This window comes from Thunnus albacares, chromosome 13 (assembly GCF_914725855.1).
Source record: "Thunnus albacares chromosome 13, fThuAlb1.1, whole genome shotgun sequence".
NCBI lineage: Eukaryota > Metazoa > Chordata > Actinopteri > Scombriformes > Scombridae > Thunnus > Thunnus albacares.
The window spans coordinates 5,327,014-5,344,255 of NC_058118.1; the positions used below are offsets into that span (position 1 = coordinate 5,327,014).

Here is a 17,242-nt window from a genome sequence, read left to right on the forward strand (position 1 = left end):
CAACACCAACACCGCTGGGGTGAATCGTTTCACAGTGAACAGTAACATCATAAGCAGGGAATCTTATCCGCTGTGTTAATCCCATCTCCTTTTTAGTACATGTGTCTGCAAATCTGCTATGCTGCATTTCTGGGACAGAGCCCTCAAGTCATTCACCAGAACCAAAATCTGTTCGCTAGAATGACATCATGAGGCAGCAGCACTTAAAAATACTGAAATTTGGAGAGGCAGCGAGATGGAAATGGCTGGTGGGGGAAGACCTTGAGAAGGGAAAATAACTGTCACAGACACACATGGTAGATCATGATGGAAGGGTGAATCATTCCACACCAGCAGTCCTGCTGTTATGCATGCACACATGCATTCACACACTCATATGCACATGCACCTCTAAGCCACCATGAGGCCTCATTAAGGAGGCCTGTGCTCTCTCCCACTTTGGCAATGTCACCTCTGCCGCAGGGACCAAAGACTGACACAGGCATAATTGGCCTGAACACACCAACAGTGCACTGGGGATGCCTGGGTCTTGATAAGTGATGTGTGTGTGTGTGTGTGTGTGTGTATGTGTGTGGTGCTTTGACCCTGTTAATGCTGCACAGTTGGCAGGAGAGTGGCTGATGTCACATTGGATCAGTGGATGCTAGTGATGGTGATGGTGGGAGAATGTCTCCTGGGATGGAGAGGCCGGTGCTTTCAACACCTTCACCCGCACATCCACTTCTACCAGTCTTTGTTCCGCCAGTCACCAGGCATCTCCAACATATGTCAATGACACAGTGACAATAAAAAAAAATATGATTTGGAATGGAAGAGTTTGGGATGTGTATGTATCATGACTGTTCATCTACAGGAATTGCAGCTTTCACACAACCATTCATATAAGGATATAATTGTATTTAATAGGAGCTAAAAGGTGAAAAACCATAACCATCACTCTTAAAACTGGGTTTTTCCTAATCAGCAAAGACAAAGAAATCTTGTTTAATGTCTCATCATGATCCTCAATTTGCCTTTATATAAAAAAAAAAGCAGATTTCACTTACATAAATCCTTCTACCTCATCTAGACCAACAACAAATATGCCAAAGAGCATTACCTCCGAGACCTGAGAGAAACAGACATGTACAGTCTACAGTTGCTCACCATTTAGTCCCGACTGGCTGTTAAACCGCCACATATCTCAGTGTGGCAGACGTAGGGGGGCCAGCAGGAAAACTAAGGTCTTTCACTTTGATCTCTGGAGTGCAGCCCATTTAAATGTTTGTGTTTGAGATGTAGACCTTTAATTTTGGCCTGATGGGTTCCAGGCTCTTTGGGTTTAGCGTGGCATGTCGGATATAGGATTGTGTACACAGTCTCCCGCCAGCTCTCCCGGTGCTGAAATAAGTGCATTAAGATGGATGGATTTACTTAGTCTCTAACCTCAGGACTTGGGGAACAAACTCTGAATGACCTCTTTGTGTTGCTGGAGGGAAGGGATGAAGACTGGCCCACACTGCTCTATGTGTGTGTTTCTTCAAGCACCAACAGACCCATTCACAGCATCTCTTCAAAACTGATCCTCAAATCAACAAATTTCTACCAAGTGGGCCCCAACTACACCCGCAGTCTCACATACAGTATTTAACTGCCTGACTTGTGTGCCAAAAATTACATAATTACATCTGATCACATATGTTATGATTGCAACAGGTGACTCTGGTGTGATACGAGGAGGAAAAAAAGACATGAATTATGGTAAAAAGTTTATCTTATATTAGTCCTCTAAATTGATTCATCACATTCAGCAAACTTAACATTTTCCACATTTTCTACAAAAGTTGTGTTCTCAGTCTTAAGAAAACATTCTGTGCACACTTTCAAAGTGCAAATCCATAAGGCTGGAGAAAAACTCATTGAAAAGCAAAGTAGGAAGTCTGGAAGACTGAGATCAGGACCAATAAAATATGATCAATTCAAAAATGATAAGTGAGTGATTTTGAAATATGTACATCTGGAAATGTTGCCATATTTCTCTGCCTACGGACACACACAGCCTGTGTGAGCTGTAGACATGGGGGCTGAGGCATTGTTTGCAACAGCCAGGCAGTAAATCAGCCAGTGCTACCCTTGATTTGTTAACCTTTGTTTGGCTGTGTCAGCAGATGAGGCATGGCTGGAACGGCCCCTTTCATGGTCATGAAATACAGCCTTTCTCTCTGTAGTTGCAGCCATGGAGAAGAGGGTAGGGGGTGGGGGGGCTTCCCTCTGTGCAGCACAGGATATTGAGCTTCCTTTACCCCTTAGAGATACATTAAATGCTCCTAGCGGGGGACGGGGAACCAACAGAAGCAAAGACCACTGGGGAAACGCCTGGAATCTGTTTCAGTGTTGTATCATTCAGACTTAAATCCTTCAGATCCCTGTCTTTATTTCTCAAAACATACACGCTTATTAAATATCAAAAAAGGGCATTTTGATTTGAGTTGAGCTTATGTTTGAGCCACAACAACAACAATGCTTTATTCCAGCAGTTAAATCTGCAGGGAGGGGCAGTGACCCCTCAGTGACCTCCCAGCCCCTGCCAGGGAGAAAGAGACTGTCCTTGACTGCAGCCGTTCCTCAGAGCGCACAAAAGGCCAATGGTAGTCAGGTCATCTTTCCACTGCGCATCAGGTCAAGTTCCACAGGCAGCCCTGATTTCTTGACACACAAACCCACACAGACGGCAGAGGTCAGCATGAGGGCAGTGCAGGGAGCCTGGGGCAGTAAACCAACACTGGTGCTGTGAAAGGCCAACCTTCTCTTTCCAGTCCACTGAATGAGTTAGGGAGCTGCCTGGGTGATTTGTGGCGTGATTGTTGCTCTCTATATCACTTGAGATTACAGCAGGTGGCGGCCCACAGCCTGGAAGTACACACAGCTCTATCACCAGTCCTCCCTCTCAGGAAACAGAGAGAAAATGAGGCGGAGAGAGAAAAAGAAGCCCTCAGCTCCCTCCCACACAGCAGTAATACGCTCACAGGCAATTTTGCTGCCAGCAGAGCTCTCTATGACAATCCAGGGAGCTCTTCAGCTCTGATATCTGCCACAAAAGTTCACCTCCACTTTTCTCTTTCCACTATTTTTTTAAACAATGCCATCAGCGCTGCAAATTACACCTTCCACATCGCACATTATTCTCTCCCCTGGTGACAGACGCACTCAAGCCCGACACACTTCACCAGCGGCGCTCTTCACGCTGGCGTCAGCCCTGGGTCTCGCTGTAGCACCGCTTCATTTTCACATTAACTCCAGTAAAGCATGGTGAACTCAGCGCTGTGCTGAGGGGGGGAAACTGAGAATCACTACACTGTGCACTTCAATTCACCCCCGCACTGAACTCGGTCTCACATCGTAGACACAGCTGCAGGAGATGTCTCACGAGGGACTTGCTCCTCCAATATATCAACCAGATTAATTTTTTAAGAAATAAATCTCTAGTGCTCTTTCACTGCACCCTTTAACTGGAAAAATTACATGATGAAGTCATTTCTAATTGTTACCATGTGAATTTGATCATGTGTGTGTAGGTAAAATTAAAAATGCTTCAGGATTGTATTATCGTTGTATTTTTACTTATTCTTATTTTCCATTTTCTAATTTTTCAATTTTGATCCAAAACATCTTTTCTATTCTAAATAGATTCCATCTACAGAAGCACACACCAGACTCAACAGTTCACTGATGAGAAAAAATTTCAAGCCTTCTCTTATAAATGGCACAGCAGAGCTTTTTAAATGTCATATAGCATTATCTTAATCTGGCTGCTTGGGCTATGCCCAACAAACAATGCACAGTGAGCTTAGTCTGTGCTCTCTTATGACATTGCCGAGTCTCCAGGATGGCTTGTGGATTGACAATATCATAAAGAATTGGAATGTAACCAGGTGACAAGATATGACTGCCCTGGAACACGCTTTAATCATTTGATAGATCTGTCTGCAGGCTTTTGTGGTGACACGCTGTGCAGGTTTGACATCATCGGTATCTGTGCAACTCAGCACTTCAATCCACTCCCTGGACAGCAGTCACAGCCTTAATAAGGCTTGGTTACCGATTTCCACCCTCAGCACCTTGAAGGCAGCTTAGACTTTGGGAAAGTTGTTTATGTCACTAGTGGCCAATAGACTACGCCGGAGCTTTTGACTGGTGTTTACTCTCCTGCAGAGCAAATGAATCAGGTTAGCTAGCTGACACCTGCAGGCGCATTGACAGCCGTGGTAATTAGAGCTAACACTTAATGACTCTTAGTTAATGAAATCCATTCCTGGACAAACTGAACCCAGAGTAAGCAGGAAGGAAGGAGAAAAACAGAGAGGCAAGAAGGGAGTGATGGCGACTTTGAGCTCAATATTAGACAACTATGCACAGTTGACACCAATGGCCCCAAGGTGAAGCTGACATGGGGAGGGGGGGGCAGGTCTAAAAACACAAAAGCCGCATTCTCATCAGCTGGATTTTCTTTTTAAAATGCAGTATAGGTAGGCCTCAGGCGAGAGAGGAAAAAAAACACTATGGCTTTTGAGAGTGCATGAAAAATACACTGTAATTATTGAGTAGGTGAGAAGGCTGTGAGATTAAAAGATGAGGGACCAGCACTAAGTCTTCAAAGAAAGCCGAGGTTGCCCTGGGCTGATTTCCAGTCTTACTGCAGAGAAAAAAGCCAACAGTCAGTCATTACCAAAGCGGCACATCAGCAGCTGAATTACAATGGACTTCTCAGTTTTAAGGTATTTTCAGTGTGTTTCACCTTTGTTCCAAACAGTCACAATGTTATTATAATAACAGTTGTGTGTCTGAAATACGCTTTGGCTCATCTACAAAGAATCATATATATGTCCTGCCAAAGAAATGTCAGTCTATTTGATGTACTCCAGTCTGTTATTATATTAGTTATATATTATATTATATATAGTCATTAAAGCTTGATTTATCAAGGGCATCTTTTTCCAACATTTGGCATGTTTATGTCTCTACCTGACATTTTTCTGAACTGTAAGTAAAGCTGTATTTTTAGACAACTGTCTATAGATTTCAACACTGCAGCATCACAGTTATAGTTTCATTGCTTGTGAATAGTAGCCATAACTATTCTTTCATCGCAACTAGCTGTTGTTTTGTTTGTGTGAGTTGTTTTTGCTGTCATGGCCTGTCATGGCTCTCTCAGCTATATGCTGTGCCCTAATGCACAATAAGCAATTTTATGTGTAGCAGCAAGAAAACGCACACACTATCAAACAAATGCACCTGCCTTTGGGCAAACATTGACACTCATCGTCCCACAAGAGAGCCTCTCTTGCTATTTTTTTGTTGGAGTTTTGTTGGAGTTGTTGCTTGTGCTGGGGTTTGGTTGCATTAGAGGCTGGTAATCCCCTCCGACAAAAACCCTCCCAACTCTTTTAATCTCAACACCACCCTCCATAAAAATACCAGAGGACCCTGCTCTCCCTGCACCTGGATTCTTTTACTCTCCTTTTGCAATAGGCATTAGCATATGGCAGGAGAGGAGAGGGGGGACGGCGATGGTAAAAGAGAAGAAAAGAGGAGATATTTAAATGGAAATAGGGGCCAAGAAAGTGGACTATCATGCAGCAGGGAGAAAGCGTATTTTGTGTACTGTTTCCCCGGTCAGGTCCTTTCATGGAGGGGGAGAGAGGGCGGCCCTCTGTTGATTTAGGCCGCACAAAGGGGGCCTTAATCCTTTCAAGGGAACCAAATCAGTCCACAGAGAAGCACGTTCAAAAGGAAACCTCCCTGTCAAGCATGGCCATTGAGTCCCCCCAATGGATGCCACAAATCAAGCCCTGAAGGGAATCAAAGGCCAGAATGTGGGAAATGTGTTTGGAGGTCTGCGCAGAGGAAAGTGCAGGAATCGGCCCAGTTTCTGCCACAGCCCTGAAGGGGTCATAACCCTCGTATCCAAGCCTCCCTCCTGCCCTGCCTGGTAACTCCCCCCCATTACAGAGGAATGTCCATTCACGCGGGGCACCTCCATTATCCCTGAGCCGGAGAAAATGGGTCTGCTTTTAACAGCAAATTAGTGACTTGATAATGAGGTCACATGTGGTGTTGGCACACTGAGGCCATAAACAGATGCCTTTCCTGCCCTCACTTCATTCCCTGCCGCATTAGTACATCCTCCTCCTCCTCCTCCTCTGGCTGCAGTACAACTCCTGCCACATTTTAGCACATTTGCAACAAAGGGTCACCAAAACAGTACAACGTTCAACACTTTTTCATGTCACATGACATGAAAAGACGAAAACCTACATGATGCATGACATAACGATTTCACATTTTAATGATTCCCTCTAATGAAATACTGACAGAGAGACATTTCATTTCATGCCTATGTGCGCAGAAAACGCTCAGTGATATTTCGTATCTGTGCACCTGAGTAACTTGGATCACTTCTCTGTTAATGTGATGCATTATCGCTGCTGCGTTATTTTAAATGACCACACAAAATGACAATCACCGCACAGGGACGATGCATACCAATTTCTAGATAGTAATGACATCAAGAGGATGGCAATACACTTGTGCCATTCTGATATTTACATCATATCAGCACGGTAGAAAAACAAGATAAAAAATGTCTGTACCTTTAATCGCAGCTGTGTTGAAAAATTTCTCGGAGCCGGCATCGGAGACCTAGAAAAGAGGAAAATTAAATGAGCAAAATATCACATAAAGTGCAAAACTTGAATGCAAAATCATTTTCCACCAAAACGTCAAAACCTGCTCCAAGACAACATTTCTGTGGTCAATTGAGAGCAAAGGTTACCATGGTCATGGTAAATAATTATTACACTTAAGTCATCTTAAAGAAAACCTTGTTCCTGAATTCATCCTGATAAGATTCATTAGATGTGGTTTTAATATATATCTGACAATTTGTTCTGGGTCCATGCTCTCACTTTTACTGACACAAACTTCAAGATCAAATTTCACAACATTTAAGTCAAGACACATCCAGTGTCCACACCCTGTCACGCTTAAATTATGTCCACAATTATTGAGTTAACCTCAGCATCATGATCAACACTTGATATGAGACTGAAACAAAACAAGTGGCTCTTCATATTCAGACCACTTGATGGCACTGTTGCTCCGTAACAGAACAGCCCCGTCCCTTCTCCCAGCCTCCCCGGCAGGATAAAATGTGCAGTGATGGATTTAAACATGAACTGGATAATAAAAGGCTTATATTGGTGAAAAAACTAAGTCACATATAAATTGTGTTTCAACTAAGATATTTAGGTGAAAAATTATTATATTACGAAGTGGATACAGGTTACAAGGACGGGAAAGAAACAGGACAACATCCGCTGAACTACACATGGGAAGAAGACTGACAGGTTTCTCTGAATAAAATAAATCTGATAACTGGCTCTGTGGACTCACTCGCCTCTGATTTATTCAATGATCCATTCTGAACAACAGCACATATGAGACTGGCTCTTTACACTTATATTTTCTTGTCTTACAATAACCTTAACGTCAGGAATACTCAATATCTGCGTCCAGTGACAGCTTAGTTGTATGCGCACTCATGTCTTTTATCCCGACACATCTGTTATTAATGCTGCAGGAGAAGCTTCTTATTGTAATAACAACATAACAATAAAAACAGGAAACAGTGCGAATGAATAAACTAAATAGTTGGTTTATTGTTAAGACATAAAAGCTTGCAATAAATCAGGTATTCATTCACTGACAGAATGTAAACAATGAACGCTGCACAATAAATGACAGCATAATAGGTGGCATGACAATGGTAACTACTATAAAAATTCCACTCAGACCATTCTGCACACGATCACACACAATGATAAATAAAAAAAAACAAACTTAGATTATAATCGGCTCGGAGCCGGCGCGCATACCTTTGATGTGGCAAGGTTAGCAAGAAGGCAAATAAGTCAGGATATTACTTTCGCGGTCTGGTAAATATGGCCTCGTTTCACATTCTGCTTTTCAAATAATATAATCCACACAAGAGGCGGCGAAGTCTACTCCGTTTAAATTGGGGACAGCCATGCGGAGAGAAGAAGCCTTTCCAAGAAAAAAAAAAAATCCAAAGCCTCTCACAAAGCTACTGCGCCGTTTGGACAAAGGGAACCATGTGTCTCGCCACTGAGAGCTTCAACAACACTGAGACGACGAGAGAGAGAAAAAAAATCCCTTGATACACCTTTCTTTCCTTGCTCGGGACACAATGTAAATTTTTTTCACGTATATTCTCCTGTCGGAAATATCCGTGAGAGGTAACAAACAGGATCCGGGAGGGTTTGTGTGTTGGTGCGCCGAGATGGGCTGCGTCCGACGGAGCAAACCAATCCAACAAAGCGCACGGCCAGTTTCCTCTGTGGAGAAGGGGAAGGAGGCAAATCACAAAAGCAGTGAGCAAAAATTCACACAAGGTATAAGCCCGCTTTCGCTGTGTTCAGCTGCAAAGCCTGTCTGCCGTGCTCTCTCTGACGGATCCCGATCGTGGGCACACAAGAGCCTCTCCCCATCCGCTCCCAAGCACCAGACAAACTCCCATTCATCCAGCGACGGACTGCCAGAGTGCTGCTGCTGCTGCCTTCACGGTCAGGTCCTCCCACTTCCTGATTTCCAGGCGGACTTGGATTCAACCTCAGTCGTGCTCCCTCAGAAGACAAACACACTCGTGTTTTTTGAGCTTCCGAAAAGCTTGGAGCTCGGTTGCAGAGGCGCACATCAGCGCTTTACCTTTTGCATAAATGGCGCGCAAAAGGAGAGACAACAGCGCACCATAGCTAGATAAGGAGGCAGAGAGAGAGAGAACAAGAGGGAAGAGGAGAAAGGAGGGAGGGAGGGGAGAGCTGAGGCAGAAAGATATTCTTTCTTTCACTCTGTACTGAGTGAGATGATGTCAGCCGCTAATGAATTCCCCAGTAGGGTGCTGCTACCGTGAGGGGAAGAAAAACAAAACGCTCCTTTATGAGCAGCATGCATCTCCACGCAGCCCACAGGCGCTGTCTTCCAGTTGGATCAACTCCCACTCCACTGGCCTGAAGGGAGGTCAGCTGGTAATAGAAAAAGCACTTTGGGTCATTCAGCCTTCAATTTGAGCTTTGAGCTCTCTTGGCCTACACTGACAGACCTATAACCTCGCCAGCTTCCACCCCTGACATTGCAAACATAAATCATGACTACCAAGTTTATAATTATGTGATAACTTTACCAAGCCCTAGAGGGATCTTGCCTGAGCAGGCCACCACGTAGTTGTTTCCTAATGTTGATGCAACAGTGTGTGTGTGTGTTTCGGAGGGATCACACAGCTTTAAGGTGGGACACTATCCTGTTAATATTCACACTGCAGGCCTGAAAGTAATGTTTACCTGAAAGGTAACAACTCTCACTCATCCTTGCCTCCATTACTGACATTGAGTGAATCCCAATCCAATGCTGGACATTCCTGGAAAATCCTCTTAATAGTGCAAACCCTTGCATCCTATAGCTTGTCTAATGAGAATTAACCCACTGGCTGGGAGGTCAATGGATGTACAATAGAGTCACATTGCAAAGTCTTTCCCTGCCAGCTCAGCCCGAGCAACCACAGAGCAGAAAACAGACTTAGCTCATAGCTGAGATGCTAATCCGTCCCTCGGTAACAGAGAGACCGAGGGTCCGTTGGCTGGGACCGGCCATACAAACATGAAGTCATGGGAAATGGGATAAACAGTTGCCTGAGATTCAGACCAGCAAAACAAATCCTCACACATCAGAGTTGTCACAACAGCCTGTTTCTCCAAACTGCAGTCTGCTGCTCACTCTGGTTAAACTGAAAAGTTACATTAAGTAGAACGTTATTTATCCATATCAGCTTACAATGGACTTCACATGGCTGTTGGTGGACACACTGATGACATACAGAACAAAGAATGTGAAGTACCATTAAGGGGTGGGAGGTACTGGCCTCAGGTGGCCGGTTAAAGTCCAGCCACTTGGTTCAGCTACAGAGGATAAAGGCTCGGTCACAAAGAGCCTGGGAGAAAGAGCAGCCTGCATGACCATGTGTTCATCAAGTTAGAGGCTCCTGCTATGCATCCTTGTGTGTTTCACAGATGTATGCATTATGCATTAAACAACTTACTAATGAAATAATTAGCCTTTGGCTTACTGTTGCTCATTGGCTGTGGGAAAAATTCTTTGATAACAGTAAAAATGTTTAGCTGTACAGTGCCACAGATCATGCATGCACATAAAAGAAATGCAGTAAATCATGTCTAAAATTAGTTGCAAATGTATGAACTGTGGTTGCATTTCATTAGATCATTAGATCACAGGGAGTCTTATGTGTGAAGCAATGATTGTGATGAAACATCAAGAGCTTGATCGTGGTTTGGCTTCAAACGCATGACATGACTGGCTTCAAGATATGTATTTACATGACTGCCACCAACGGAAAATGGCTACCAGTCCTTTTTCAGGGGCCTGTGCAGCAGCAGCAGCAGCAGCAGCAGCAGCAGCAGCTATGAACGAGCCGCTGTTCTCCATTTTAAATGGTCATTATCAGATTTGAGAGCGACCACAAGTCTGTGATTACAGCCACACTGCCAAACAATCGGCGTCCGGATCTCTCAGTGCGCATTATTTTTAATTCAAATGAAACGCTGACAGAGATGAACACGCACATTATAACAAGAACCCTGCACAGTTTCACATGGAAAAACAGTCTGTGCAGGAGAAAGAGACTGAGATCAAACACAATGTCTGGATGTATGCTATGTATCTCAGTAATTGCTGTCTGGGCACGTAAGTTCTGTCTATAGACCATCAGCTTCACACTGACATTTTGTCATCTTTTATTCCTTTTTTTGGACGCTGATTCTCCACTTCAAAGAAACCAGAGGCATGTTTGTCTCTTCCCCCCACAACCATGGTTTAATTTTACAGGAACTCTCTCCTAGATTACAATCACAGGGGACTGGCTCGGCTTTATGAGCCTTCCTGCCATTATGCCAAATCTACTCTCATTTAAAATATTACTGATAAGTGTAACATGAGTGCTGGCAATGTAATATGTTAAAAGCTCTTATTACATTTGCCTGTTGACTCTGAGCTCTGTCTTTGCTTTACGGGGGCTACATTTTTTTCTCATCTGTTTAAACCAGGATTGAATGCAGAGGCCAGGAAATGGAACAAGAATTTTCTTAATGACATTGAACAGAGTCATTATCAGCAGTGAATAGCGCTTATCTCAGGTGGGTGTATGCTTCAGAAACAGTTTCACCTCACAGAGACATCAGAATGGGACAGAGTAACTCTTGAGCTAGACAAAGGATGAAAGGATAAATATACAGATGGGTGACATATAAAAGGAAAAATCAACATAGTGTCTTAGTAAGGTGATGGGCCAACACATGCTGCTAGAACAGCTTCAGTGCACCTTGGCAGTGATCCTACAAGTCTCTGAACTCTTCTGGAGGGATGAACACCATTCTTCAAAAAGATATTCCCTCATTAGGTGTTTTGATGATGGTGGAGAGTTCTGTCTAACACATCAGTCCAAAATCTCCCATAGGTGTTCAATTGGGTTGAGATCTGGTAACTGTGAAGGCCATAGCATATGATTCACCTCATTTTCATACTCATCAAACCATTCAGTGACCCTTCATGCCCTATGGATGGGGGCATTGTCATCCAGTGACCCTTCCCTCTAAGGGGACAAGTGGACCCAAACCATGCCAGCAAAATGCCCCCAAAGCATAACAGAGCCACTGGATCCCCTCACTGTAGGGGTCAAGCATTCAGACCTGTACCGTTTTTTTCTTTAATTTGTCACCCGTCTGTAAGTTACCAAGACAAAATGTTGTCAGCCAGGCTATGTGAGGCTGTACTTGAGCATAGCGGTGCTTTGAACTAAATGCTAACAACAGCATGCTAACAGGCTCACTATAACAATGTTAACATGCTGATGTTAAGCTGGTATTAAGTCTTAGTTTAGTGTGTTACAAACCAAAGTATTGGACAAATAGAAAATTTTGACCTGATGATGGTACTAGATGGAAAGTTACTCAATTGATCTTGTGGGGAGCTTGAATGTTTGTATCAAATTTCTTGGCAATCCATTAAATAGTTGTTGAGACATTTCACTGAAACCCATAAATGTTAACCTCACGGTGACACCACAGTCATTAAGATACATCGCCTGGGAACCATGAATATCTGTACAAAAATTTCTGCCAATCCATCTAGCACATGTAGAGATATTTCACAGGATAATATTGACCTGCTGGTGGCAATAAAGGGAAACTTGGGGGATAACCAAAATCTGCAAGATTCATCCTCTGGGGACCCTAACCCTAAACCAAAATTTCAAAATAGTTGTTGAGATATTTCAGTCTGGACCAAAGCGGTGGACCGACCAACACACTGACAGACCAACATTTCCACACTGCTTCCGTGGCTAAAAGTAAGAGGTAAGTTATATATTTGGCTTGGTAAAAATATTACACATGTTAAAATGTCTTAATTCTCATGCTATATTATATTTTCACAAGGTCATTCATCCTGAGACTCAAAATACACTTAAAACAAACAGGCGAAAGTAAAACACCAAACACATCATTCCAATTAACACCTTAAAGACTTGGTTATAAATGATTATCACTTGCCAATTTCATCAATATTTAAATTTTCATAAATCATAACAAGTGTCAGGCAAACAGTTAAAGATGTTTCATTATGTTTCAGTGGCAACATGTACAGTATGTTTACACACAGTAATCTGACTATTGGAATTAACAAAATAATGCTTGTACTGTACACAGCTCAAAGTAAATAAAACCTATTTAACATGGATTTTTTTTAAATCCTAGTCTTCTTAGAAGAGGGGGCGAGATTATCTCACATCCTCCTTGTTGCTTAAGATCTGAAATGTCCAAATGTTGCCATGCATATCTAAAAACTATGAAATATTTCTAATTGCACACATAAACCCACACACTCGCGACTGCCAACATCTCCTCTCCCAGCTATTTGAGGGCGGAGTGATGTTGTTTTCTTAAATTAATTTTATTATTATTTTTATTATTTTTACAGTCATTACATCCGACCTTATCTCCCAGAGCCTGCACTGGGTTGTCAATGACAACTGGCTCTAATCTCTTCCCCCTCCCGACAAGCAGCACTGACAGGCCCTTTCTTCCCAATTCCTCAGACACATAGCCAGACATAAATTAATCTGTCACTCACTGCTATTATTAATGTGGGGATGACACACGGCTGTACATGCAAACACACACACACACACACACACACACACACACACACACACAGACAAAGACAAATGCACCCAGCATTAAAAACCGCTAGACAAACTGGGACACTATAGCATGCCAAAAGTGCAAAAAGCCTTTGGAAAAGCTGACAGTCTTGTCTGTTAAACTGCATCAATCAAATATCCTGACAGAGAGAATGAGAGATTTAAGGACTTGAGAATTTCCATCTGCATTGCCACAAAGGCGCACTTTTCAATATTCAACCTGTAAATAACAATGCCAAAAATGAATCTCTGCTTTGCATGACTTCCCCCACTTATTTCAACCAGTGCTTATCACGCAAGATGTGATTGGCATTCTGGGAATAGTTAGGAAGATTGACGGACGCAAGGGATGAAAGTGTCTATCTGATCTAATGACGATACCTCTAAAAGCAAATCCTTTGCGTTATAATAAAGCTTCCTGAGCCATGAGATATGAAACTTACATCATATGTCAGCCAGGGAAGCAGCAGAAAAGTATTTCTTCCGGTTGTTAAAAGCCTGTAGAGACTATGTTATCTGCTTATCTGTATCTACTTATCTCCCCGTGGTCTCTGAAAGCAGGCCGGGGCCGTAGGAGTTCAAGATAAATGGCCTGATCAATGGCAGACATTATCTGGATCTGGTAGGCAATAATCAGATCCAGTTGACATTGCGGGTGCAGAAAGAACTGGCCTGTCAGCGGGAACAAACCTACTTCACTGGCCATCAGTCTGATGTTGCTGCTGTGGGACTCGCTTTGGAAAACAATGCAGACAAGAAAATTGGTTTAACCTTCCCTGCCTCAAATGCTTTGGTTACATCTGTAATGCAACCTCCCCCCCCCCCCTCCTTCCCCCACCACACACACACACACACACACACCCTCACCACTACTCTGCCTAGTCACAAGAGAAATGGGAGACCCTTTTGCCTAAATTACAGACATTGCCGTGGAATGTGGGCTGTGGGCTGTGATGCCATGGATAATTTCAGACCAGTCAATCACTCCCTCCCCTTCCAACAGAAAGCAGCATATGTGCTGCCCGCCTCAAAACACACACACACACATTCATACCATCGTGCATATTAGGAATGATTTACCTTTAACATTTTCATTTAATGTCAGTATAATTACTAATTCCCAAATCCAAGCCAAATTATTTTAAATGGCACATCTGTGTCCTTATTCACAGCGCTGTCACTCAGTGTTTACATAGAGGTTTAACGGACCAAGAAAATGAATTGTCTCAGCTTTTGAAACAAAGACTGGGCATGTGACAGGGGAGTCTGAATGTTAATGTGCTGTATTTTAAGAGATTATTTGTTTGTGATGTTTACTTTCATCTCTACATCACGTCATTGTCCTTGAACGTATTTCTGCAGTACCACTCTCTACTCGTTGCACCGGCTGACTTGAAACAACGTTGTAAACAAGATTCAGTGCGGCTTGTCATACAAATTCATTGATAAGCTTCTTCAGTATAACCTCATGAAGCTTGTAGTGTCATTTGATCTCAATGACAAAAAAGGAGGATTATAAACCTCTTTAAATTTGACCTCAATTTTCACTGTGAAGCTCTACTGTGGAGCCATATCCCAGACAGAAACATTCCTAACAGATAACCCACTGCATGACGAACCCCCAGCTTTAATTTTTCTCCCTAATCTGCATGTCTTTATATTTGCGGGGACCCAGCAGACATCTACAACCAAAGAACCGTGGCGCTGGAACCCCCCATGAGGCCTCGACTTAATACTAACCAAGAGCAACTGCGCTGGCAGGGATAATATTTTCCCTTTTTGTTTCTTTCTTCACAGCGGCGCGATGGGAGCGAGGAGACAAGGGGAGGCAGGGAGATAAAGGAGGAGGAACTAGAGAGGAAGAGTGAAGACGAAAACAAAACAGGAGAAGACGGGGAGAGACAGACAAGACGGAGAGGGAGCCAAACAGGGAGGTAGTGGGGAAGAAAAGGAGGGGAGAGAAACAGCCTGCTGTGTCTTTTAAAAAGGAATGACTACAGGAAAGCACCGAGGAAATCACCACTAAGGCGTTGTATTAAAACCTGTCTGACCCTCTGTAGACCCCCTGAGTGATTCACCCGGCTGGAGGAGTATGGTTGGAGGGATTAGGCCTCTGAAACGCTCCGTGAAGACCATTCTGTCAGGCACCATGGGAGACAGCCCCAGTCATTCCCCTGCACCCCCCACACTCACTCAAACAAACCTCTCCAAGGCTCTCTCTATGCTCAACAGCTCCGGAGTGGGGGCCTGATGATAGGCTCTCAAGGGGGACACAAGATGGGCCACGGACATCAAAAGCCAGCAGGGTGACAGACAGCAGGGAGGTCTCTGCTCGCCCTCCCCCAACCTTCCCTCTTTCTTTTCTCTTTCTGTTGCTGTCCTCCTCTCTCCCTCCATCCTCATCCCAGGCCCTCCTCGCTGGCCATTGAGGGGTTTCTAATTGCATTTTGCAGGGCCTGAGCTAAATAAGGTCGTTGTTCTGCCTACAGTAGCCGCCCTGCTGGGGGGGGGGTGGGGGGGGTGGGGGGGGGGCTGAACGATGGGAGAAAGACAAATGGAAAGTTTAGGCCCCTTTGAGATAAAAAAAAATCCCCCCAAAATACAAGGGGAACACGAGATGCTCAGTATGTCACAAGACAGGGACATGCTGCGACCCCTCTCAGTGAAAATGTAGCCGGGAATGCTGATTGTTATTTCAGACTCTTTATGACTCAGTGGTTGACAGGTGATCCGTGCTGCGTCCCCTCAAGAGTTCCTCAAAAGAAGTGCTTTTTTTCCCCCCCGAAACAGTTTGCAAAAACTTGAATGCCAGGAGATGTTTCCTTTCATTAAAATCCTACCGAAAAATGCATCTGATGTGAAGGGGGTTGATGGCGTGTTTGGAGAGAGTTGTGTGTATAAGCACGTGTGCTGCGGTGGATCTGAGCCTCTATCATGTGACAGAGTATTTTAACATATCATAGTCCACTGGGACAGCGCTTGGATATCCTCACTGACCTCGCCGCCCCCCCCTCTCTGCTGTTCATCTCCCTCTGTGTGTAACACTAGAACATGGGAGACCGGTGGAACAAGAGGAAGACTGCGTGTGTGTCCATGTGAGTGTTTATTTGGAGACAGGAGCAATTTCATCTCTGAATCCCCTCCTTTCCCTTGGTGGCGTCCCTACAGCAGGGAAGTGAGCCGGTGGTTTGTGACCTACATGTGGAGCTGGTTGCGGGCCAAAGACTGGGGCCGTGACTGGGCTGCAGGGTATGGGCAGAAATATGTGTTTCTAGAGACTGAATTTGAAGCATTTATAATTAGAATTTGAATTGCTCATCTTGACTGATTGCATTATAAAAATGAATTTGTACCATTTAACTAGAATAATTGCATTGAAGAACCGAATCTGAATAGTATTATTTGAAATTGAATTTATTAGTTTGTAACTGAATTCTAATAAACTTGAAACTGAATGTAATATTATGAAATTGAATTCAGTTGCTCTGAAACTGTATTTGATCCTCGCTGAATATTCAACTCTCTATATACTTCCACACTCATTTCTCGTAATTCAAATTCAGTTTACTGGAACACACACACACACACACACACACACACACACACACACACACACACACACACACACACACACACACACACACACACACACACACACACACACACGCAGTCAAGTGTACATTCACAGAACACTTACTGTAACCAATATTTTCTCTCAACGGTATCAGTGACCGATTACTTTATTTGAATTTTGTGCCTGATCCATTTCCATGGTAACATTTTGGCCTGAGAGGGCTTCTGTTATACTATCGTATCGTAAATGTATCAAGTTCATTTTTGAAATTGCGTGAAAATTCCCTTCAGTTCTCCAGACATCACACTCCGAGCTGAACACCATCAGCCATCCGCATGTTGAAG

The 17,242-nt window shown here is 43.6% G+C and overlaps 1 protein-coding gene across 16 annotated transcripts in view; it reads right to left on the reverse strand.

Moving 5' to 3' along the window:
- Positions 1-17,242, reverse strand: part of auts2a (activator of transcription and developmental regulator AUTS2 a) — a 479,781-nt gene that overhangs the window by 28,377 nt on the left and 434,162 nt on the right. For all 16 annotated transcript variants that reach the window (XM_044369937.1, XM_044369938.1, XM_044369953.1 and 13 more), the window contains one exon: positions 6,630-6,678. In XM_044369937.1, the coding sequence (XP_044225872.1) occupies positions 6,630-6,678 (49 nt within the window). The remainder of the gene's footprint in view (positions 1-6,629; positions 6,679-17,242) is intronic.